Genomic DNA, 25,737 nt, shown 5'->3' on the forward strand with positions numbered 1-25,737 from the left:
AAGTAACAATCAACATTCATTTGTATTTTTTCATTAAAGTGCAAATTTTATTCTGGTCTTGGAAAGGCATAGGGGTTTTGCGCCAAACTTATGTTAATTTGCTCGTTTTGAGTTTGACTCGGTTATTTATTGTAATATCTGTTCGTTTTGGGGTTTCATTTATTTATTGATGCTGATTTGTGGTAGTTTCACGCTTGGTAGATTACTTCATTTTAGTTTTGCTCATTTTTTGTTTAATGGAGTTCTTTACTTTTCTTTGAAAAACTTATTTTGTGTAAAATCTTTTTTTAATTAATTTCTGTTCTCGTTCTATATTGACATAGTCTTTTAAGGGAGAAAGAAAAATAATACTTTAAATCTTTTCGTTTTTTAAGACTTTATAGTTTGGCCTGCTATTTGTATGCTGGAGAAACATTTTCATCAATTTTTAAACACATACACCCTTTTAAAAATCTGGACATAAATAGTACTGTTTAATTTAGTTTCATACCTCCTCTAGTTGACCTGAAATGGAAAATTTGATACCATTTGCAAACAAATATGTTTACTTTCTCTGATAGCTTGGATACACCTACGCTACTTTGATTTGGTTAAATTTTAAGAGCAGAAGTAGCCCCGAAAGTTTGAACACAATACCCTCAGTCGTTCTTGGGATACCGCTGAGATGCCTTAATGGGAATTAGCATTATCACAGTGCATTTTGATTTAATCTCAGGGCAACATTTAGTTTTTAAACATAATGAGCAAATGGGAGGGTGGGAGTGGAAGGGGGATTAGTTGCCCTCCAATCACTTTCGACTATTATAAGGGCATCAGCGCTTTCTATTTTCAATCGAATGAGCCCTTTTCGAAGTTCCCACGACAACTCCTTCGATACGAGGTGCCCTGGTCTAAACAACAACAAAAAGTAATACATTATACCCACATTGATCTTTACTATAAAAAATGTCAAGCCATCCAATGACTTTCGACTATTAAAAAGGGCACTAGGCCTTTCAATTTCCAATCGAATGAACCCTTTTGGAAACGATAACGCTTTCTATAAACACCTTATATGCCCCCAGGGCATAAATTACAACCCTTACCCTAAGGTCTGTTAGGGTGGTTGTCATCCTCTAAGACCGAATTTCCAGAACTTTCAACTACGTTAAACAAAATGGCTATCTCAAAATTTTGATTGGATGTGTTTGGGGAAATGGTGGGTGTGAGAGGGGTGGTAGTCGCTCTCCAATCACTTTCAACTATTGAAAATGGCCCTAGCCCTTTCAATTTCAAATTAAATGAGCCCCTCTGAAGTTTCTACGACAAAACTTTCAATAAAAATCTTATATGCCGCCAGGGCATAACTTACAACCCTTGCCCTGAGGCGCTGGGGGGGGGTCATTCTCAAAGACCTAATTTCCTGAACTTTCTACTACGTTGAACAAAATTGCTATCTGAAAATTTTGACTGGATGTGTTTGGAGGAATGATGGGCGTGAGAGGGGGGTTAGTTACCCTCCAGTCACTTTTGACTATTACGAAAGGCACTAGCCCTCTCAGTTTCAAATTGAATGAGCCCCTTTTGAAGTTTTACGACAACTCTATCTATAAAAATCTTACATGCCCCCACGGAAGAACTTACAACCTTTGCGCTTGGAGCTCTGGGGGTTTGTCATCCTTAAATACATAATTTTCAGAACTTTCAACTACGTTGAACAAAAAGGCTATTGTTGGAACCCTTGGTCCCAAATTTTTCAGATAAATGCCCTTCCCCGGTTCTTTTCTTTTGGTCCCTTAATTGTTTTCCTTCCCCTAGTAATAATTATTAATTTTCCTTTAATTTTGGTGGCGCCATTTTCTGTCCTTCTTTAATTGCGTAGTTGGTTACACAGACCACGAGGTATTAAGTGCGCAGTTGGGGATGATTGACCAGTAATTAGTAAGCCCTTGGATTGGCTGGAAAAATTCACCCACCACCCCATCACCCATCGCAAGCACGCGGCCGGCTGAGCGAGTTGGAGAATTGGAAGTGTGATTTAGTTAGTTCCGTTTTGAGTTCCTTTTTTGTAGCGTGACTGATTAAAGTAAGATTTTTTACATTATATAATATTTGACTTTTTAGCCTAGGTCGAGTCTAAAGAGATAGTTAGAAATATTAACGGTAACCCTTGGCCTTAAAGTGGCCCCTGGAACCATTTGATCACGCTATCGTACCCTAAGGCAGGGTTTATTGTAAATCGGGCTCTGACGTACCCGATTGATACGGAACCGCTGGGGTAAGAGCGGGAATCCCACTAAAATTTGGGCCGACAAGGGGTTCTCCCCCTCGAGTAAGTGGCATAGCAACCTTTTTGCGCTATTTTTGCACCAATAAGTGGTGACCCCCGTACCTTACACCCCAATAAGTGGTGGCAGCAAGAAAAGGATCTATCAACAGCACTGATAGCAAAAGAATTTTGCGTTTTCGAAGAGACGGGTTAATTTGGCCTAGAGAGTGGCCTATATGATTATATATAGAGAGAAAAAAAATACGGAATTAATTAATAAGAAGGTCTATAATGGGCTGTGCCTTGTTAGACAAATATAAAAAAGAATAACGTGAAATTAATGAGTTGAGTTTACAGTGGGGGAATCTCCGTATTGAAAAGTATTACAGGGTTTAAGGACAGATAAGAAAACGTTGAAAGTTGTGTTATTATTTGAGGTAATTGGCGGACTTAGATATAATCTTCAGTGACAAAGGTTATAAGACTATAGAAGACGGCAAATTAGGAGGATTTGTCAGTTTGTGCACACATTGGACAAAGAAGGTGGGAGGCACCTGTCCTATTGAGTAATCTGCCTAGGAGGAGATTAGATTTGGAGTACGAGTATCCAGGGAGGATACGTGATTTGTTGTGCAAGGTATTTCCCATGTTTGAGTTTAGTCCAGCTAATTCACTAGTGGAATATTCGCGTGGTTTTTCGTTTTATTTTCTCGTCCAACCCCTGTTTATTGGTTTTTCGGAGATAAATTTCACTCGCGTAAAATTGCTTGCTGCGAAAGAAGTGGTTATTCCCTAATGAAGTCTAGATATTCCGGTTATTTGAAAAATTTTTGAACTTGCCAAGAAAGACTAATTGAATAAGAGATAATATAATCGGAAAAAAAGTATACGCGGTAAAATGAGGGGGTATGAAATAAACAAGGAAGAAATAATATGTGAAAAAACAAGACGAACTCATCCCTCAGAGGCTGTGCCAAATGAAGGGGAGTGGCGGGATACAGATAGTACAGATATGGAACAAATAAATTCAGAAAATGAATTAAGAAGAAATAATGACAGACGGAATTTTGAAATAATGTCGGACAGAGATAAGATTAACTCAAGACCGAGAAGGGCGAGTGAAGCCCATAGAAAAAGTAAGAAAATAGAATGAAAGGCTAATATGGAGGCCATTGAGAGAGAGCACCGAAAATATAAGAAAAAAATGCAGGCTGAGAAAGATGTAATTAGGAAGAATAGAAAAGAGGACGAAAGGGCTAGAGTAGCCTATGAAGAAAGAGACATGAAAGAAAAGAAACGTAGAAAAGGAGCAGAAAAGGCCCAGTTGGGGGTTTTTGAGAGAGATCAACCGAAAAATTTCTGGTTTCCGGATGTATGGATACCAACTAACCTTAAAAAGGCTAGCTCTAGATTAAATAGTCGTTCTAAGATATCTAGCAACCAAGAGTTTCTAAAAAGAATCTTGTCTAAAGACATTAATCATAGCAATACGGAGTTTTGGTTAAGAATAGCAAAACTCAACGGAGCTAGTAAGGCAGAAGATATTGGTTTCAAAATCCTTACGAAGGCCGATAAAAAGCAATTACAAGTATATGTAGAGATTGTTAAGGAAAACGAAAAATAACGGTCGGCAATTGTTGAAACGATTCAGAGTCATATTTACATTTTAAGAGAAGGGATGGAGGATAAAAAGATTATTCTTAAACGTCAACAGATTATTGAGGATCTATATAAGGAATTGGATAGGGGTTTTTATGAGGCTTACATTGCTTACGAGGCGTACAAAACAGCACTTAAGAGAAAATTTTCAACCCTACGAAGAGTTAAATAAGAGGGTTAACAAATTTCAGATGGAAATTATTGGCTGGGCTCTTCTATTAATTAAGAAAAATTCTAGACCGCGAAAAGTATACACCTCTACTTTACATAAAATAGTAGAAGAGAGAATGGAGGAGGAAAGACAAGAGCGCATTAAGGCTGAAAGAAAGGCCAGAGAGCAAAAATAAGAGGAAGATAGAAAACAAACAGAGAAAGATAAAAGAGTAAGAAAGGAAGACAGACAGGCCCGTTGGGAGGCCGATACAAAATATTACCAGGATATTGCAAAAACAATTGACAGACTAATGAAAACTCGTTGGGGAAATTCGCAAAGTGACGTTTTATCACAAGTTACTTATAGGCCGTCGGATAGCCATAATAATTTGTCTAAGGATTAATTGCGAGAAAATGGAAATTACCAAACATTAAACACTTTTACGAGAAAATATACAACTTCGGTGACTAGGTGGGGAGGTGGACCGGCCCATCAAACAAATTGGGGGCTGTGCCACCCTGTCGGGTGGCACAAAATGATGATAATCTGGTAAAATTTGATTCCTCGGAGCCTTTTTCAAAAAATTTGTATAATAGAGATGAGAAAGTAACCTATAACAGAACAAATTGGGCTATAGCCCATAATGAAGGAAACATTGACGAGTTCGTGAAATCACATCAAATAGAAGGAAAATTAAACGGAAAATTGACCGAAATGGTAATTGACTCAGGGAGTGAGCAAACTTTTGTGCTAATGGACCTAATTAAAAAGACGGAAATAGACCATAAAAATAATATTACAACAGTTTGTTATTATGGAGATAAGCACCAATGCCCGTCTGCTTGGGTTAGAATAGAAATTGCAAGGAACGATGGTACAATCCAGAGAAAAACGATAAAAGTAGGCTTAGTACCTACGCTAGCAGTGGATGTTTTAGTAGGAGGAGACTTTGGAGATATCAGAAATTGGAAATTCAAATTTTCAGAAAATGGAAAACTTAAGAATACTTTTAACGAGTCTGAGACGCCGAAAAATAGTTGCCAAAATGAAACACTGACTGAAGCAGAGAAAAAGGGGAAAAAATTTATTGTACGCGCTTTTTCTCGGAAAGTTCGAGAAATTTTAGTACAATATGAAAAACCAAATGTCGGAGTTCAGTTCCCATTTGATAACGAAATATTTGTTTCTGCGGTAAAAATAAAGAGAACTAAAAGAGAGAAAAAAGATGCAAAGCGGAACTACAATAAAGAAATGCAGTCAAAGACGGACACTGGAGTCCAATTCTGATTTCATGACGATTTATTTAATGCTACTACAAAAGAAATTAAAACTAAGGGAGAGAAAAGAGATATTAAACGGAGTTACAATGAAGAAGTGCAGTCAAAGATGGTGGACACTGGAGTCCAAATCAGATTTAACGATGATTTATTATTTTGCGCGAATGACAAAATTGAGAAAAGTAGAGATGAAAAGAGTTGTGTAAAAAAGAGACAAAATTTGGAGATTCAGTCTGTAGTGGCAAAAAATAAAAAATGTTGGATGGGCTGTGCCTTGATAACATAAATAATAGGGATAAAAATAAAATTTTGGATGGGCTGTGCCTTGATAACATAAATAAGAGGGGGGGGAAGAGGTCAAAGACCCATGGGGAAGAACACAAGAGGATTACAAAAGAGAGAGGAATGACCTAGAACGGGTTGGGGGAAAGTTGGGAGATATTGAATATCGAGTCGGATTGGAAAAACTGGGAAAGGAATCTGAGATTGGTATTATCAACTCAAAAGATATGTCGATCCTTTATGAGGGGGAGGAATCCCTTGGGGAAGATCCCCTGTTGGAAGTCGGGAAAGATAGCCCTTTTCCTCAATGCACAACTGGCGGGCAAGTTGTGACCCCTTTACCGAGATTTTGCCTCTCTGATCTGGAGTCCTTGGGGCATACTCTCTCTCAATCACTTCATATTTCACCCAAACCTTTGTCCAGTAACCCTATTCATAGTTTTTACTCTTCATGGGAACCGACACTTATTTCCGGCAAATTGTATTCAGTGGAAGATGTATCCAAATTTCATCTTCAATTAGCATCAACGCATATTCTGCATTTGATTATCCCAGGGGAGGGAACCCAGAAAAAAGGTGATTCATGGTTCGCTCAAAATTTTACTTCATTCCCAGTACCCTTATCGTTTTCACAGACCTTTGCATTTTCGGCCTTAGATTATTTGGAATTATGCCAAGGGGCAATTTGCTTTTTTTTAGATGTGGGGTTGTTTCCAGAGATGGAAATTAAGAGGCTAGTGCAGCCAATTTTTCATGATGGCTGGCATCATCATATGTGCCAGAAGCTGATTCTCTGCTCCTATCAAATGTAAGTTCGTGAGAGCGAGAAAATTTTTTGTTTTTGATTGTGCTGCGCACAGCCATTGTCTTTGAATCTTGGGAACTTCAATTTTCAAAATCAAATGCGGATGCTATACGATCTAGACCATGGTGGTTCTACGGTAGAGACGTGGGGATGACGACGAATCCTGAGCCAAGCGGTGGAAGTACAGTCATTGGTGGAAGAAAGAAGAGAAGATACAAGTTTGGTGATTTTGAGTTTAATGTTATTTATTTTATGTCTGAGTTTCCAGCCAATCCACCGGAGTAGCGGCCATTTATCTTAGGAGGGAGGTGTTGGAACCCTTGGTCCTAGTTTGCTCAGATAAGTGCCCTTCCCAGATTCTTTTCTTTTGGTCCCTTAATTGTTTTCCTTCCCCTAGTAATAATTATTAATTTTCCTTTAATTTTGGTGGCGCCATTTTCTGTCCTTCTTTAATTGCGTAGTTGGTTACACAGACCACGAGGTACTAAGTGCGCAGTTGGGGATGATTGACCAGTAATTAGTAAGCCCTTGGATTGGCTGGAAAAATTCACCCACCACCCCATCACCCATCGCAAGCACGCGGCCGGCTGAGCGAGTTGGAGAATTGGAAGTGTGATTTAGTTAGTTCCGTTTTGAGTTCCTTTTTTGTAGCGTGACTGATTAAAGTAGGGTTTTTTATACTATATAATCTTTGACTTTTTAGCCTAGGTCGAGTCTAAAAAGATAGTTAGAAATATTACCGGTAACCCTTGGCCCTAAAGTGGCCCCTGGGACCATTTGATCACGCTGTCGTACCCTAAGGCAGGGTATATTGTAAATCGGGTACTGACGTACCCGATAGATACGGAACCGTTGGGGTAAGAGTGGGAATCCCACTAAGATTTGGGCCGACAAGGGGTTCTCCCCCTCGAGTAAGTGGCATAGCAACCTTTTTGCACCATTTTTGCACCCATAAGTGGTGACCCCCGTACTTTACACCCCAATAGCTATCTCTAAACTTTGATTGAATGTTTTTGGGAAAATGGTGGGCGTAAGAGGGGGGTTAATTACTCTCCACTCACTTTCGACTATTCAAAAGGGCAATTTCAATTTCCAATGAAATGAGCCCTTTTTGAAATTTCTATATAAACTTTATATGCCCCCAGGGCATAACTTACAACCTTTGCACTGAGGGCTCTGTGGGGGTTATCATCCTAAAAGACCTAATTTCCAGAGCTTTCAACTACGTTGAACAAAATGGATATCTCAAAATTTTGATTAGATGTGTTTGGGAAAACGGTGGGCGTGAGAGGGGCGTTAATCGCTCTTCGATCACTTTCAACTATTAAAAAAGGCACTACCCATTTCAATTTCCAATTTAATGAGCCCTTTTTAAGTTTCTACGCTTTCAATAAAAACCTGATTGCCCCCCTGGGCATAAATTCCAACCCGTGCCCGGAGGGCGGTGGGGGGGGGGGGTTGTCTTCCTTAAAGGCCAAATTTCCAAAACTGTCAACTACGTTGAACAAAATGGCTATCTAAGATATTGATTGGATGTGTTTGGAGAAAAGGTAGGCGTGAGAGGAGGGATAGTTGCCCTCAAATCACTTTCGACTATTTAGAAGGGCACTAGCCCTTTGAATTTCCAATCGAATGAGCCCTTTTTCAAGTTTCTACGACAAAAATTTCAATAAAAACCTTCTTTGCCCCCAGGGCATAACTTATAACCCTTGCCCTGAAGAATGTGGGTGAGTGTCCTGCTCAAAGGTATAATTTCCAGAACTTTGAACTGCGTTGAACAAAATGGCTATCTGAAAATCTTTATTGGATGTGTTTGGGGAAATGGTAGGCGTGGAAGGGGTGTTAGTTGATTTCCAATCACTTTTGACTATTAAACAGGGCACTAGCCATTTCAATTTCTAATCGAATGAGCTTTTTTGATGTTTCTACGACAACGCGTCCTACAAAACCCTAAGATGCCCTCTGGACATAATTTACAACCCGTGCCCTGAGGACGGTGGGGGGGGGGGGTGTCCTCATCAAATACCTATTTTCCAGAACTTAAAACTACGTTGAATAAATTGGCTATCTCAAAGTTTTGATTAGATGTGTTTGGGGAAAAGGTGGGCATGAGAGGCGGGTTAGTTGCCCTCTAATCGCTTTCGACTTAAAAACGGCACTAGCCCTTTGAGTTTCCAATCGAATGAGCTTTTTTGAAGTTTCTACGACAACGCCTTCTATAAAAAACCTTATATGCCCCCAGGGCATAAATTACAACCATTGCCCTAAGGGTTATGGGGGACTGTCCTCAAAAACATAATTTCTATCCGGAAATCAAATACTCTGAACAAGATGGCTATCTCAAAATTTGATTGGATGTGTTTCGGGAAATGGTGGGCGTAGAAGGGGGTTTAGTCGCCTTCCAATCACTTTCGACTATTAAAAACGGCACAAGCCATTCCAATTTCCAATTGAGTGAGCCCTTTTCGAAGTTTCTACAACAACTTCTTCGATACGAAGTGCCCTGCTCTAACGGAAAAAATTAATAAATAATACATTGTGCCAACATCATTCTTATATACCCCCAGGGCATAACTTAAAACCCTAGCCCTGAGGGTTGTGGGGGAGTGTCCTCCTCTTTACTTAGCCACCGTTTCTTGTCTCGTTCTCGAGTCTCCCCGTTCTTTACTTAGGCAGCTTCATGATAGTGCCAATGATCTATGCATAAACTTTTTATATAAGCCTTATGTGACCGCAGGGCATAGCTCACAGCCCGTGCACTGAGGGCTTTGAGGGGGTTTCATCCTTACAGACATAAATTCTAGAATTTTAACCTGTGCTCAACAAAATGGATCTCTCATAGTTTTGATTGGATGTGTTTTGGAAAATGACGGGTGTTAGAGGGGCGTTAGTCGCTCTCCAATCGCTTTCAACTATTAAAAAAGGCACTAGGCCTTTCAATTTCCAATTGAATGAGCCCTTTTGAAGTTTCTACGACAACGCTTTCAATAAAAAACCTTATATGCCCCTAGGGAATAACTTACAATCCTTGCCCTGAGGGCTGTGGGGGAGGGGTCGTCATCCTTAAAGACCTAATTTCCAAAACTTTCAACTACGTTGAATAAAATGGCTATCTAAAAATGTTGATTGGATGTGTTTGGGGAAAAGGTGGGCGTGAGAGGGGGGTTAGTTGCCCTAAAATCACTTTCGACTTTTAAAAAGGGTATTAGCCCTTTGAATTTCAAATCGAATGAGCTTTTTCAAGTTTCTACGACAAAGATTTCAATGAAAACCCTATATGCCCCCAGGGCATAACTTATAACCCGTGCCCCGAGGGTTGTGGGGGAGTGCCCTCCTCAAAAATATATTTTCTATCTGGAAATCAACTACTCTGAACAAAATGTCTATCTTAAAATTTTGATTGGATTTGTTTGGGGAAATTATGGGTGGGAGGGGGGGGGGGGGGGCTAGTTGCCCACCAATAACTTTCCAAAATTAAAAAGGGCACTAGCCCTTTGAATTTTCAATCGAATGAGATTTTTTTGAAGTTTCTATGGCAACGCCTTCTTTAAAAACTTTATATGCCCTCAGGGCATAACTTTAAACCCTTGCTCTGAGGGTTGTGGGGGAGTCTCCTCCTCAAAACATTTTCTATCTGGAAATCAACTACGCTGAACAAAATGTCTATCTCAAACTTTTGATTGGATGTGTTTCGGGGACTGATGGGCGGTGGGGGGGGCTAGTTGCCCTCCAATCACTTTCGACTATTAAAAAGGGCACTAGCCTTTTGAATTTCCAATTAAATGAATCTTTTTTGTAGTTTCTACGACAACGCCTTCTATGAAAACCTTATCTGCCCTCAGGGCATAACTTGAAACCATTGCCCTGAGGGTTTTGGGGGAGTTTCATCCTCAAAAACATATTTTCTATCTGGAAATCAACAACGCTGAATAAAATGGCCATCTCAAAATTTTGATGGGATGTGTTTGGGGCAAGCTTGGGTGTGGGGGGGGGGCAAGGTGCCCTCCAATCCCTTTCGACTATTAAAAAGGACACTAGATACTCCAATTTCCAATCGAATTAGCCCTTTTCGAATTTTCTACGACAACTCCTTCGATACGAAGTCCCCGGGTATGGAGGGGAAAAAAATAATAAAAAAATAAAAAACAATGTGCCCACATCGTTCTTTACTTAGGCAGCGCTAGCGCGCTGCCTCTTATATTACCAGCTATCAAATCTTATAGGCATTGTTTAAATGTAATGGCCTTGTACGTATTATAACGTGAATAAAATCATATTTATATTAATCAATCCAATACTAACTAAGAGAAATATATTCCATTTGTTCCCAAGATTGATTTATCTTTGTGATCAATAGAAAAATTGGACCCCCCCCCCTACCCTTGAAATCATTGCATTCTTCCAAAATGATTTCTTGTGCACTTACCATAGTGCTTAAATATTAGGGATAACTGGATGTTTTAGGATTTGGTGCACAGAATTTGGTCTTATTCTTAAGGGGGAGGTGTATGAGGATTTTTCTAGGATGAAGGGGGGAGGTAAAACATATTAAAAGTGCATTTTCATGACACTAGTTTTAGTTTTGCCGAATGCGTGCTTTTTTTCATTATTTTTTCCAGTGTAATATAACTCTGGAATGGATTAACGCTGCAATGAGTTTATTTGTAGACAAATAGGAATGTACAATGAATATGTACAATGAACAGGGATGTAGTGGAATATAAAGGGCATACTATATCTGTGGTTTTTGTTTGTTTGTATTTTGGTGGTTTTCTTTCTTATTGCTTTTGGTAAGTAAAATCAGAAAAGGAAGAACAAGCAGAATGCAGGAAATCTAGATTAAAGGTCCTCATGCCCTTAGTTATCATTTGATCAACCAAGTTCGTTTGAAAGTACTGCCTTTTTTATCTGTTTTTCGAAATTATTAAATTTTTGTAAATTTTCATTTATTTTTCGTTAATTGGTTTGCTGCTAAACTATTAAATTGTTTTCTTTTTTCTTCAGCATGAAATGGACCAAAAAAAGAAAGAGACTATTATGCGTGATTTCTGCTCTGGATCGTCTCGTTTTCTATTCACAACTGATATTTTAGCTCGTCCAGTTGACGTGCAACAAGTATCGCTCGTGGTAAACTATGATTTACCCCCAGAAATGGAAACATATATTAATAGGTAGGTAGCCTCATTGTTTTTTATGTGCACGGTTTTAATCCGGGAGGGTGTGATATTTTAAAGCCCTCAAAACTTCATTATTTTTTAGTGAAATTTTGAAAGTTTTACTCACCATCATCGCAGCAGTAGCTGCAACCTAGAAAAGAACGAACTCACAAAACAAAGAAAAAAAACCTGATAGAGACAAATGGGTTTATTGCCAGTAAAGGAAAACGAAGAGAACAAAAATCAAACGAATATTTGGCCCGTATAAAATAAGGCGTCTTCAGCGTGGAATAAAAAAAACAACTAGAATTAAAAACTAAAATAAAATAAATAAAAATATATATAAAACTAAAACAGACCAACTAATTACTGACATATACAATTGCCAACTACACTCATGAAAACAGAAAAATAACTGGATTATAAATTTAAAATTACAGATTAATTTAATTGTATTGTGGCAACATAATGCTATGATAAGCTTTTGATGTTGCTGTTTTTCTTTTGGGTTTTTATTTAAGTTATTCCCTTGGATATTTTGTTAATATACGTTTAATAGACTTTTTAATAGACTTAATAGACTTTTTTTTAATATACGTTTATTTTTCAAAATAATATCATAAATATTATCAGTATTTATATTACCAATGTCTTTATTAATTGATATATCTGATAATTCCATTGAGTGAAACCTTTATCATTGGAAATAGCCGTTGCTTCCTCGAACTGTACAAAATGATCCGGATGATAAAAATATGTTCAGCTAAATCTGAAGTTAAACTTTCTGGAGGTTTTGTAAATTTTGGAGCATTATCTGTTGGATTTCTGTGCTAAATGAAATGTTCCACAAATTGTTGATGCTCTCGATCAATATCAAACTTACCGCAAGAGCAAGGAATGCTATACACTTCACTTGCCAAAATGCTTCTTGTTATATCTTTCCCTGAATCTAGAAACTTACTCAATGACCTGATTGATTTAGAGCAAGTTGCAATACCATGTTTCAATAACGTATGTTTAAGTTTCTCGCCAAGGATTGGTGTGTAAGGTAATGAGACACATCTATTAGAAATCGTAGGGTCTAGTTGTTGAGACTCCTCATTTTTTTATGTTTTTCATGCTTTTTTTTATTATTTCATTTACAAATTTAACAGGATACCTCTTGCAAAATAAAATGCCCCTCAAATACCATAATTCACTATCAACATACTCCGGGGAACAAATTTTAAACATCATATCTACCAATGACATATCTGTTCCCTTTTTTACTCAAATTGGGTGACAAGAACAAAAATCCAAGTATTTGTCATTATGAGTCGGTTTACCATATAGAGAAAAAAGTAAACCATTATCGCTTTTTATTAGCAAAATATCTAAAAAGGGAGTCTTTCTTGTTTTTCCAGCTCTTGCGGAAATTTAATATTTTTGTCAATCCTGTTTATATTGTCCAGAAACAAATTTAGGGACTCCAGTCCATGTTCCCAAAAACATAAAATGTTGTTCATAAACCTAACCCAGAAACAATGAGACAGACGAAAACACCAAATAGCAGATATTTCAACAGAATCCAAGAAGGAATTAGCCAGAATTGGACTTAGAGGAACACCTGTTGGTAAATCGAAGACCTGTTGGTAAAATTCTCCTCTAAAACCGAAATTAAATTTTTAAAAAGGTTCTTTCAACTGAAAGTATGGAGCAACATTAACACTTAAACGAACAGAAATTACTAGGTATTTGAGGGGATTCGCCCCCTCGTCAAAACCTTGCTCTTCATGCTAAAGTTCAAATTTTGTTCCAATTCTTTTAACATGACCCCTGAGTCACAAAGGTCGTTTAATTAGAATAAATAACTCTTTTGAGAGTACAAAAAATACTTTAGCGTAAAGAGCGAGGTATTGAAGAGGGGACGAACCCCTCGCGTGCGTAATAATTTTTGTTCGTTTCAAGTTGTAATGTTGCTCCTTGCTTTCAGTTGAAAAAATTTGTTTTTGTTTTTTTTGTCTTCATGAAAAATTATCTTCCACCATGAAAAATTCCTCCATAGAAAGATCTTCCCACGTAAACCTCTCCCCCGATCCCCCCCCCCCCACTAGAAAAATCCCCCTGAAAACCTCTGTATACTTCCCAATGACCAATACTGTATGTAAACAATGGGCAAAGTTCATAACGTGCAGCTCTTCCCCCAGGGAGTGTAGGGGATTAAGTCGTCTTCAAAGACATAGTTATTAGATTTTTCGACTATGCTGAACAAAGTGACTATCTCAAAATTTTGATCCGGTGATTTTGGGAAAAAATGAGTGTGGAAGGGGGGCTAGTTGCCCTACAATCTTGGTCACTTATAAAGGGCACTAAAACTTTTCATTTCCGTTTGAATGAGCCCTCTCACAATATTGTAGAACCACTGGGTCGATACAGTCACCCCTGAAAAAAAACAAGCATCCGTGATCTTTCTTCTGGCAAAAAATTCAAAATTCCACGTTTTTGCAGATAGGAGCTTGAAACCTCTACAGGAGGGTTCTCTGATGTGCTGCATCTGATGGTGTGATATTCATTAAGATTCTAAGAGGATTAATTAAAAGATTCTTTTAGGAGATGTTTTCCCCTTTTTTCAAAAATAAGGCAAATTTTCTCAGGCTCGTAACTTTTTAAGGGTAAAACTAAACTAGATGAAACTTAAATATTTAAAATCGGCATAAAAATCAAATTCTTTTGATGTATCTATTGGTATCAAGATTTCGTTTTTTGGAGTTTCGGTTTCTATTGAGCTGGGTCCCTCCTTACTTACAGTTTGTTATCACCAACTGTTTGATAAAAGGAGTACTTGTTGACAATTGAGACCAATTTCATAATGATCTCGACATCTATGCTTGCCATAGTTACATCTTGGTAACAATTCAAAAAATATCTGTATTTTCTTTTTAATATAAATTCACATTTTTGTACATCACAATTTGTGTATATAGATACGGCATCAAAACTGCAGAGAATTGTATTGTCGTCTAGGTGACGGTTTTTTAATTTGAGGAGCCGGATCTCCCGTCATTATTTAAAAATGGTCAGATATTAAATAAAAAAAACAATAACATCATTAGAACTTTTTAAATAAAATGTTTGAGTCCCAAAAAGTGGACGAAAGCTGTTGCCAGCCATTTTCCAAATTTGGAAACAGGCGAATGAATAGTTGACACAATAGGATGAAGAGCATTATTTTTCGCAAAATCCAGTTTTTTGTAAGTGGCCTCATCTGAGATGATGGCTTTCATTTTTGTTCATAATCCCTATTGTCCATTATTACGATTGTGGTGCCTTTATCAGCTTTGGTGATAACAAGGTCTTTATCTTGTTTTAATTGTGTAAGTGTTTTTATTTCATTTCTGGTGCTATTATTCTCAAATTTCTTCGTATCAAATGTGTTTAAATGTTCCACGATTTAGGCTCTAAGTTCTTGTGGGGCTTCAACTTAATCCACAGAGAACATAATATCAGTCTTCACCTTAGAAATTAATTTAGAATAAGGAACCGATGAAGGGAAGCAAAATTTTTGCCCTTTTGTCAAATTTGTTTCTTGCTGAATAGTGAAAGAATTTGACGAAATGTTCTTGATAGTAGGATCGGGACAAAATCGAAGACAAAAGGTATCAGAATATTGGAATCTCTCAAATAATTGTCCGTTTAATTTAACTGCCAAACAAAAAAATTCCTCACGTGTACGGGCAAAATTTGGCCGTATCTGTGAATTTTATTTTTCTCTAGTAAACGAAACGTGCAAATTTAATCAATCAGCAAGCATTTTTTTAAGAATTGCTAGAAAGAAAGCAGTCATTCCTAATTTTTTTTAGATTAAACACTCCTTTTTGTATGGAAAAGAAAGGAAAGTGAAGGATGAATTAAGTATCATACCTTTAACTTAATTACTTAGACTTAGATCCTCCTTTGCCTGGGGCGCATAGGGCAGCGACGGTTGACCGATCTTGTGCCAAAGACGAAAGTTCGTTCAGAATGGTTCAGAATCTCGTCGCCTCTTTCTTCAGGGATCGACCAAGTTTGCTGCGTTGTCTTCCACTCCATCGAATGCCGGGTGGGGTCCAACACCATAAATCGTTTGGGAGGCGTCCTTCGCTCATGCAGGTCATACGCCCCCAGTACTGCCATCTTCTCATTCTGATCTCATCAGTCGTCAGTGGTTGTTCGGTATCCGCCCTTATCTGGGCGTTCGTTACTCTATCGGTCCAATTTACCGCAAGGATTCTACGCAGGCAATTATTCTCGAAGCCAACAGAGAGTACATTACTCCTAAACAATCGCAATTAAAAACCATGTCATTGCCGAACAAAAACAGAGACGTTTCAATTCAATATGAGGTATTAATCATTATTAAGATTTGTTATTGAATAATCTTCCGTTGAAACTTTCCCTGAAAATTAAAGGATGCAGATATCAAATCATTTTATCGAGATTTTCACCTTTCAAAGGTTCGTTTGGCTGATAAATTAAATAGACTGTTATTTGAGAGATTCCGAGAACATGATACCTTTTGTCCTCGATTTTTTCCTGGTTCTGCTATTAAAAAAGTTTCATCAAAATCTTTGACTGTTCAGCAAGAAGCAATTTTGGCGAAAGGGCCAAAATTTTGCTTCCCTTCATCGGTTCGTTATTCTAAAACAATTTCGAAGTTGGAGACTGGTATTATGTCCTCTGTGGATAAAGTTGAAGCCCCACAGGAACTTAGAGCCGAGATTGTGAAACATTTAAACAAATTTGATACGAAGAAACTTGAGAATAATAGCACCAGAAATGACATAAAAACACTTACATAATTTAAACAAGATAAAGATCTTATCATCACCAAAGCTGATAAAGGTACCACAATGGGGATTATGAACAAAAAATGAAAGCCATAGTCTCAGATGAGGCCACTTACAAAAAACTGGATTTTGTGAAAAATACACGAAAGAAACACGACATGATTTGGAAACACTCAAAAGGAATTTAAAAATAACCCCTCGATTTTATAACAAGTTTTTCCCAAGAGGTTGTTCAGCACCAAAAATCTATGGTTTGCCTAAGCTCCATAAGAATAATTTTCTTCTTCCTATTGTATCAAATATTCATTCGCCAGTATCCAAATTAAGGAAATGAATGGCAACAGCTTTTCGTCCACTTTTGGGGACTCAAACATCTTAATTAGGAAATGCAAATTGTGTTGTTAACAAATTAAAAACCGTCACATAGACGACAATACAATTCTCTTCAGTTTAGATGTCATATCTATGTACACAGATTATGATGTACAAAAATGTGAACTTATATTAAAAAAGAAAATACAGAAACATTTTGAATTGTTACAAGATGTAACTATGGCAAGCATGGATATCGAAGTCATTATGAAATTGGTCTCGATATTTCGGTTTTAGAGGAAACTTTTATCAAAAGGTCTTCAGTTTACCAATGGGTACTCCTCTAAGCCCAATTCTGGCTAATTTCTTCTTGAATCCTATTGAAATGTCCGCTCTTCAGTGTTTTCGTCAGGTTCCTTGTTTCTGGGGTAGGTTTATCGACCATATTTTATGTTTTTGGGAACATGGATTAGAGTCCCTAAATTTGTTTCTTGACCATATAAACAGGTTGGAGAAAAATACTAAATTTACGCTAGAGCTGGAAAAACAAGAAAGGCTCCCTTTTTTAGAGATTTTGCTAATAAAAAGCTATAATAGTTAACCATTTTCAATATATAGAAAACTGACTCATAATGACAAATACTTGGATTTTCGTTCTTGTCACCCAATTTCGGTAAAAAAGAGAACAGATATGTCACTGGTATATAGAGTGTTTAAAATTTGTTCCCCGGAGCATGTTGAAAGGGAATTATTGTATTTGAGGGATATTTTATTTCCCAACGGGTATCCTGTTAAATTTGTAAATGAAATAATAAAGAAAAGAAAAATTAAGCATGAAACAATTAATAGGAACGAGGCGTCCCAACTTCTGGACCTTACGATTTCTAATAGATTGAATAAAAAAAAAAAAAAATCAACTGAAAGTAAGGAGCAACATTAAAACTTAAAAACGAACAGAAATTATTACATATATGAGGGGGGTTGCCCTATCCTCAGTACGTCGTCCTTTACGTTAAATTTTTAATTTTGCCCCAATTTTTTAAGAATGACTCCTGAATCACTAAGGCCGTTTAAATAGAATAAAAAGCTCTTTTACAGGTACTAAAAAAAACTTTAACTTAAAGAGCGAGGTATTGGAGAGGTATCTTTTTTTTAAATAACGTAGGGAAATCTGGCTCCCCCTCCATAGAAAATTCCCTTCCCCTATGAAAAATTCCTCAAAGGAAAGATTCTTCCACTTACCCCTCCTCCTCCCCCCGTCCACTAGAAAAATCCCCCTGAACTCGTCTGTATACTTCCCAATAACAATACTGTATGTAACAATGGGCAAAGTTCATAACTTGCAACCCTTCCCCCGGGGACTTTGGGGGGCTAAATGAAAGACATAGTTACTAGATTTTTCGACTATGCTGAAAAAAATGGTTATCTCAAAAAATTTACTAGTAGTGATACTAGTAAATTACTAGATACTAGATCACTGGTTTTTCTAGATACTAGAAAAAGATCGTAGTGATACTACGATCACTGGTTTGATATGATCACCCCCGGAAAGAAAAAGAAAATGAAATGAATAAACACGCATCCGTGATGGTTCTTCTGGCAAAAAACGCAAACTTCCACATTTTTGTACATAGGAGCTTTAAACCTCTATAGTAGGGTTCTCTGGTATGCTGAATCTGATGGTGTGATTTTAATCAAGATCATCGATGTTTTGGGGATGTTTCCCTCCTTTATCAAAAAATTAAAAAAAAATTTCAGGCTCATAGCTTTTGATGGGTACCTTTAAATTTGATGAGTTTTACAAATTTTAAATAAGTATCAAAATTCGATTCTTTTGATGTATATATTGTTGTTAAGACTCTGTTTCTTAGAGTTTCTGTTACTATTGAGCCGCATCGCTCCTTACTTACAGTTCGTTACCACGAACTGTTTGATGTGTCTCATTACCTTACATACCAAGTCTTGGTCAGAAACTTAAATATGCGTTATTGAAACATGGTATTGTAACTTGCTGGTATTGCAATCAGGCCATTGAGTAACTTTCTAAATTCTGGGAAACATGAAACAGGTAGCATTTGGGCAAGTGGAGTGGATAATTTTCCTTGCTCCTATGGTAGATTTTACAGCAGTCAAACGCCCCAACAATTTGTAAAACGTTTTGTTGAGCACCGAAATTCAATATACAATGCTATAAAATTTACAAAACCTCTAGAATGTTTTACTTCAGCTTTACCTGAACATATTTTTATTATGCGCGTCACTTCGTACATTTAGAGGAAGCAACAGCTATATCCAGCGATAAAGGTTTCACTTGATTGGCTACGGAAGCATTATAAATTACAAAATCATATTTTCGTGAATTTGTCAGTTAATAGAGACACTGGTATAATTTGGATGCTATATGCCCTTTGAAAGGGTAAGGGCTTAAAGGTGAAACTTTCAGAGGATTTTGGGGCATGTGTTAAACAAAATTAAAATTCACTATATGTATGCAGGTTGTCAAAAGCCGTATTAGTGATATCTCAAGAACGGGTGGGGGTATCAGATTCAACCTTTCAGGGCTAATAAAACCACTATTACTTTCTCTACTACTACTATTATTGAACTAAATCAAAAGAATTTAAATGCATCCAGGTATAGAAATTGGCACAGATACAATATCTCTCCAATGGAATAGAGAATTAAGATGAAACTTTCAGGGAAAGTTGCGGGGGATGTAAAACTAAATCCAAATATACTATTTGTTTCCAGATTTTCAATTTCCCAGGGTATCTGTGCACTCAGAATATTCTGTTGGACCTTCAGGATGTGTTTTCGGGGGTGTTAGACTAAATCAAAAGACACAATGAACGTCCAGTTTTTATCTAAAGTTCATGTCTGTGATATGAAAGGAATGGATAAAGGTATTAAGTTCAAATTGTCAGTGCGTGTTGAGTGGAAAATTCAGTTAAATTAAAATGAACTATGTGCGTCAAAGGTTGTCAAAATTGTGTATCTGCAGTATCTCTGGAAAAGTTAAGCTAAGTTGAAAATTTCAGGGCCTGTGGAGGAAATAGTTGATTAATATTTGTCTATACTCAAAATTTTGACATGATGGGGCTAGAACTTCTAGGAGCTTTATAACATCCCAAAGATTATGCAGGTTTTCAACTCGTATATTTGAATATTTTCCCCGTAGCCATCAATCAAAAACATCGTGGTACGACTATTGTTAAAACTGATGTAAAATTTTGTCCAGCATTCAAATACTTTAGTGATCCCAAATCAAGATTCTTAAAAGATAAAAACCGAAATGATTTTAAACAAAACTCTTAACCAATGAAAAAGACTATGTCAATTAAAAACGAACAGAAATTAATTTAAAAAAAACTTTTTTCCCAAATAAAGTTTTATGCGAAAAACTTAGTTCAATAGCTGCTACAAAAAAGGACATGTAAAGTTCAGTTTGTATTTTTCTTGCTTCCCGTCTGGGTTTTGTCTCGGCGGAAGAAGTCTAAAAGTTTAATTATGTACTCCTTCAAGCGAAAACTCGTAACGAAGAGTTAGATACTTATATTGAAGACTCAACTGGCTTCGAAGTTAAGTTGACGTTTTTAAATTTTTTTCTCTGATTCTTGACGAAAGTTTTGTGGCAGCAACACTTGTCGGCACGGCCGACAAAGGGTTCTAGGGTCTAGTTCAATCTGTATTTGTCTGTTTTCAGAATTGTTCGCTGCGGCAGATTTGGTCGTAAAGGTGTTGTTCTCAGCTTCGTAACAGAACGCGACACAAGTATTATCGAAGATATTAAGAGACACTACATCGATGTGATTGAAGTTAGAAGATAGAAGATAGTTTTGTCAGAGAGGTTCACTGTTAAGTTTTGTCTTTTCTTTCTTTTTCCAGAAAAAAAAAAAGTTTTTGCGTTAATTTAAATTCATTCCAATGTAACTTTATTTGTTTTTCAATGAGAGTGTCACATTGAAACATCAGAATCAGAATCATTTATTAACATAAAAGCTTTCGTAGTTAGGGTTTAAATCCCGACTAAATCGCGCTATTATTTACAAAGTGAACAAAGACAAAAAAAATTAATACACATGTCACTTATTGTAGACAGAAACATAAAAAGGCACAAACGAATTGCTGAAGCGATTAGTGCGACACTTGGGCTGGCCTAGCTTTGTTGCTTTTGATCTTGTAGTAACTTTTTTTGTCAGCATTGGGGGTAATATATTTCTGTGTTTATCACTTGTCAGAAGAAATTGGCCAAATTTACAGATAAGTTGAAAACGGCGATCGTGGAGTGACGGCAAATTTAGTTGAGACAGTGATTCGTAATCGGTGTACTGATCAGACAGTATGGCCTTCACCGCTCTTTTCTGGACTGATTCGAGTACTTCGCTCATATAGACAGTGTTCCGAACCTGTGGACCCCATACAGGGCACGCATACTCTAATATCGGGCGAATATATGTCAGGTAGGCTGTTTTCAATTGCGGCACTGAAAAACCAAATCTTCGCATCAGTAAAAGGGTACGCATGGCACAGTTCTTCTTTTTCACTACCCCTTGGACGTGGAAGCTAAACGAACAGTCAACGCTGAAAGTAACACCGAGAATAACTGCCGACGATACGCTTTGGTATGGTGGAGGGGGGCACTGAAAATCCCTTTTGAGAGGGTTAAATCGAAGAATTTTGGTTTTCGTTTCGTTGATTTGGAGGCTGTTTTCAGAACACTGGTCTCTAAAGTAGTCGATAAATGATTCACTGAATTGGGGAACGGTTAGAGACTTCTCAATGAGGTATTTTAAGAGGGTGGAAAGGTCATCTACGAATTTGAACCGTTCGTCAAAATCGGCAAGGACGAAGTTGATCACTGCCAAGAACAACAAGGCAGCGAGTTTAGTGCCTTGTGGGGCACCACACGTAAGCTCAGACCATTCCGAATCAGTATCACCTGGGTAGAGACCATATACACTCTGTAGTCGGTCGTGTAAGACATCTATCATTAATAAGAGAATATGTCTGCAAGCTCCCATAACCTTCAGATTGTTCAGTATGTTCACTGCAGTATAATGGCGTATCAAGTCGAAGGCTTTTCTATAGTCGGCTAGGAGGAGATCTACAATTGTGCCTCCTTGGTCAAGCCATTCAACAATAAGTTGATATAGACGCACAAGATCCAAACAGTTGTACTACTACCTTTCAAGCACCCGTATTGGTATGGATCAAGAGAGCCCTGGACTTGTGACATAAGTTCACGATATATAAATGATTCCGCTACCTTAGAGAGGTTCGGAACTATCGAAATTGGGTGGAGTTGGTCGCAAGATTTTGGGGTTTTTCACTTTTGGAATGACGCGCACATAAGCTCTCTTCCAAACACTGGGGAACACTTGTTCGCGAAAACACTGGTTAATATTAGAGCTGAGTGGCTTTGCGAGAAAGATGGAGAACTCGCGTAACAACTTGATAGTGAGTTCACCAGGGTAAGACGCACAGTTTACTTTCAGTTTCTGAAGTTCCTTAAAGACGGCATATTCAGATACTTCACATATCTCATCAGTCCCGGTGTCAGCAATGATACTCTCAATTTCTGAGTTTGTGATTGATGGGTACGTGGTGCATATGCCGGAGAAAAAATTGTTCACTTCAGTAGCTGATGTTAGTGTGCCGTCATCTTTGAGTAGTCTCAGGTCCTTTGGCGTTGATTTCCCTGCAAGGGTTTTGACCGAGGAGTGCCATTTGTGAGGGTCAGTGTGCAGTAATGGCGTTATTTTCTCTTTTATATACTTGTCTTTGGGCTAGTCTGTTTAACTTCACAATTCTGTTACACAAACTGGCTGCAGCCGCTTGATCTCCTGCTTTGTGGAGACTACAGCGAGTTTTTATCATCTGCTTGAGTTCGCGGGTGATCCATGGTTTGTCAGTGTCACAAACCGTAATAACTTTTATTGGAAAAAAATCGTGGAATTTTTCCAACCGAAGGCTGTTCAGTTTGCTGACTTTGACATTAATGTCGGCCTCTGCACAAATGTCCTCAAAATCGTAAGTACCAATCCAGCAACCGAATTGAGCTATTGAAGACCTTATGATGGGCCGAATTTTGGTTTTTGTTCGTTTTGGTTGTGGGATACTTGCTTGTGCTTCCCAGAAACTTATAAAATGGTCAGAATTCTGGAGGGGTCCTAGAGATCAGGGAGCATTATAAAGATCCGCTAAGTTCTTAAAGATCATGTCAAGAGTACTGCCACTTTGGTGAGTCGGTAATTTCAATACTTGTTTCATGTCCAAAACGTCTGAGACCCACTGACCATTGGTCTGATTGAAATCACCAGCAATCACAAACGAAGGGGAAGTGTACTTGTGGCGCATTCTGTCGACGAACACTTGTATGTGCTCAATAAGTTCTTTTCTGTTCCCAGCGCTTTCTGGATAGTACACTGACGCAACTATTAAGCAGGAGAATCTTCGTGACAGATGCGCCGGTCTGCACTCCACCCACACAATCTCATGGCTCGAATCATTGGGGCTACTTAACAGTTTTGATGGTAGGTCGTCACGTATATAAAGTCCTACGCCACCTCCTTGACGGTCAATGCCTCGGTCACGTCGAGTTTTGAGGTAGCTTCTGTAACCTTTAATCCGTGCAGTCTCCTCAGTAATGTTCCAACACTCGCTGATAATTGCAATGGGTACGTTATTCTGCTTAATTAACACCTCCAGCCCGTTCATTTTATTGTTCAAAGATCGAGCATTACACATTAGCATATTCGGAAGTTTGTATTTTGCTGAGAATCGCTCCGGACGCAAATTTGGAGGAGTAGGTTCCGAAGCACTGCAGTTAACATTCTCTTTAAACCAGGGAACAAGTAGGGGTGGAGTATCGTGAGGAGGAGCGCAACGGATTACGACTAGGTTACTTGTCCTTGTCAGCTGATCCTTTGTCTTTCTCCTGCGAGAGATATGCACCGGGATTCTCATTTGGCATTTCCCTTTTCCTCCTCGTTTGCCATGGTGGGTTCACTTATTCCAGCAGTCTGATAAGTGAGAGCACTCTGGTGGCTCTAAGTAGCGAGCTATCTCAGTGTGTACTGGTGGTTTCTTTAAGAGTCCAAATAGCCACAAGTTACAAAAGGTAGATGGTGCCACTGATAAATCCGGTGATTGAATCTTCATTAGGGCCGGTTTTTCGTATTTAATTTGCATGATGATTGCACAAAGCAAAGTCAGGAACTGCAAGTCTTCAGTTACTTTCACTATCAAAGCAGGAATCCGGTTATATTGAGAACTGGCCTAGCTAAACTAAGAAGGCGGAGGCGGCTTTTTCAAGGCGCTCTCACCGCCATCGACATCAAGGAAACATCAGAGAAACCTAAGGAGCAAGAGATCACCGGGAGCAAGGGAAGCATCGAGACCTACTCACCTATTCCCAGCAATTTAAGACTAAGTAACCGGCAGGTACCAATATGGCGTTTCCGACAGGCATCCTCCCCTCTTCTGCTTGGTTCCAAGTAATCCGCGCAGTGCACGAAACTTCACGAATTCAGAAGAAACATAAACATATTCACGTACCGATTTTAACCTTTTTTCCGCGTCCGAAAACAAAACTCACAAACAAGAATGGCAACGCTGCGCGGCCAAAAATCACGCAATCGGCGCATGTGCATCCAATAGACACACCTGGTTCCTAGAATATGGCTCTTCTTAACTGGAAAAAAATATTCACTTACTTGGAAAATCACAATTATAAATCTGGTTTCAAAATCATCCCAAAAAAATATCAAAATCTTATTCAAAACTAGTGAAATGACAGAATATATTTTCCTTAGTTATTTCGCCCATGGTTGCCAGTACAAAAAACGCTCAAGCTATAATCTAGCACTTTTAATTACCGCGAGGACCTACAATATTGACTAAGAATGTTCTTCCTAATATAAAGATTGGAGTAAAATAAAAAATAATGAGGATAAATGACTGCCTTGCGGAACATGCATTAAATTTGGAAAGGAAAATAAATCCTTAAATTTTTTTTATTCGCCAGCTGCAAACAAGCTACATCTGGAAGTTTTGCATTTATTAGCATTGGTACCGATTTATAACCATTTACGAATGAGAGTTTTTGAAAAACGTATTCATAAATTTTTTTGACACTTCTTGAATGATATAAACACAAAAAATTGTCACAATTGAAGCAATTCTATTGTCACCTAGGATACTTCAATGTCATGTTGATGATGTTGCCAAAATTACGAAAGAGACTTGGTAAAAAGAGACTTGTTATCCCGTGATGTAATTAGTAATGCAGTAGTTGAAAGTATATTCACTAAAGACTGTTTTAAAACGGAAATATTACTAACCCAAAATTCCTTTTGTACCCTTACTTTGGCTGAATCTGATATACAGTCAAAAATGTTATCGACCCTTGCTCTAGTAACTCTTTAATCTGAAGCTTTTCGTATATTTTCCAGCTTCATTTACTGTCAGCTAATAACTTCAAACGACTTATGCCAGAGCAGGAGGGTATACCCTCCCTTCCTTAAAAGCAAAAATCACTAGGTTGTGTATTCCTTAAAACACATAGAAAATTTTGCCCATATCTAACAAGGCGTCTTCAGCGTAGACAAAAAAAAACTAAAAGTAAAAATATATGTAAAACTAAAATAGACTAACCTAAAATATATAATATACAGTTATTTAATAATGTTAAGTAATTGTATATTATATATTTTAGGTTAGTCTATTTTATTTTTATATATATTTTTAGTTAGTTTATTTTATTTTTTACGCTAAAGACGCCTTGTTATATACGTGGGAAACAAGGTTGTATCCAGGGAGGGTTTAGAGGGTTTGAACCCCCCCCCCCTGAAAGGTTTGTCTGACTCGTAAAAACGTAACAAAAATGGACATAAATAAAATTTGTATCTGTTTTTTTAGGGTTTTTTTTTTGTATAAAAAAAAATATTATTTTGAGTAAAACCCCCTCCGAAAAAAAATCCTGGGTACGGCCTTGGGGCGAAATATTCGTTTTTTGTGTTTTTTTCTTCGTTTTCATTT

The 25,737-nt window shown here is 37.7% G+C and overlaps 2 protein-coding genes across 2 annotated transcripts in view; one reads left to right on the top strand and one right to left on the bottom strand.

Moving 5' to 3' along the window:
* The window catches only part of LOC148941582 (eukaryotic initiation factor 4A-II-like), a 120,626-nt gene that overhangs the window by 58,557 nt on the left and 36,332 nt on the right, over window positions 1-25,737 (top strand). The window contains exon 6 of the mRNA XM_089104206.1: window positions 11,430-11,596. Within this exon, the coding sequence (XP_088960332.1) occupies window positions 11,430-11,596 (167 nt within the window). The remainder of the gene's footprint in view (window positions 1-11,429; window positions 11,597-25,737) is intronic.
* Window positions 15,586-21,689, bottom strand: LOC148941583 (uncharacterized). The gene is made up of 2 exons (XM_089104570.1): window positions 21,028-21,689; window positions 15,586-15,874 (listed from the first exon to the last, which is right to left on the bottom strand). Exons 1-2 carry the CDS (start codon window positions 21,687-21,689, stop codon window positions 15,586-15,588), a joined length of 951 nt encoding a protein of 316 aa, XP_088960696.1.

This window comes from Artemia sp. Qi Xiang Cuo, chromosome 18 (assembly GCF_049724085.1).
Source record: "Artemia sp. Qi Xiang Cuo chromosome 18, ASM4972408v1, whole genome shotgun sequence".
In the NCBI taxonomy this organism is placed as follows: domain Eukaryota; kingdom Metazoa; phylum Arthropoda; class Branchiopoda; order Anostraca; family Artemiidae; genus Artemia; species Artemia sp. Qi Xiang Cuo.

Bases quoted from the DNA above. Each gene is read 5' to 3' on its own strand.
- LOC148941583 (XM_089104570.1), bottom strand. From the start codon at position 21,689: ATGATAGATGTCTTACACGACCGACTACAGAGTGTATATGGTCTCTAC. The intron at 15,875-21,027 runs GTACACCGATTA...GCGATTGTTTAG, and splicing joins AAGGCCATACTGTCTGATCA to GAGTAATGTACTCTCTGTTG.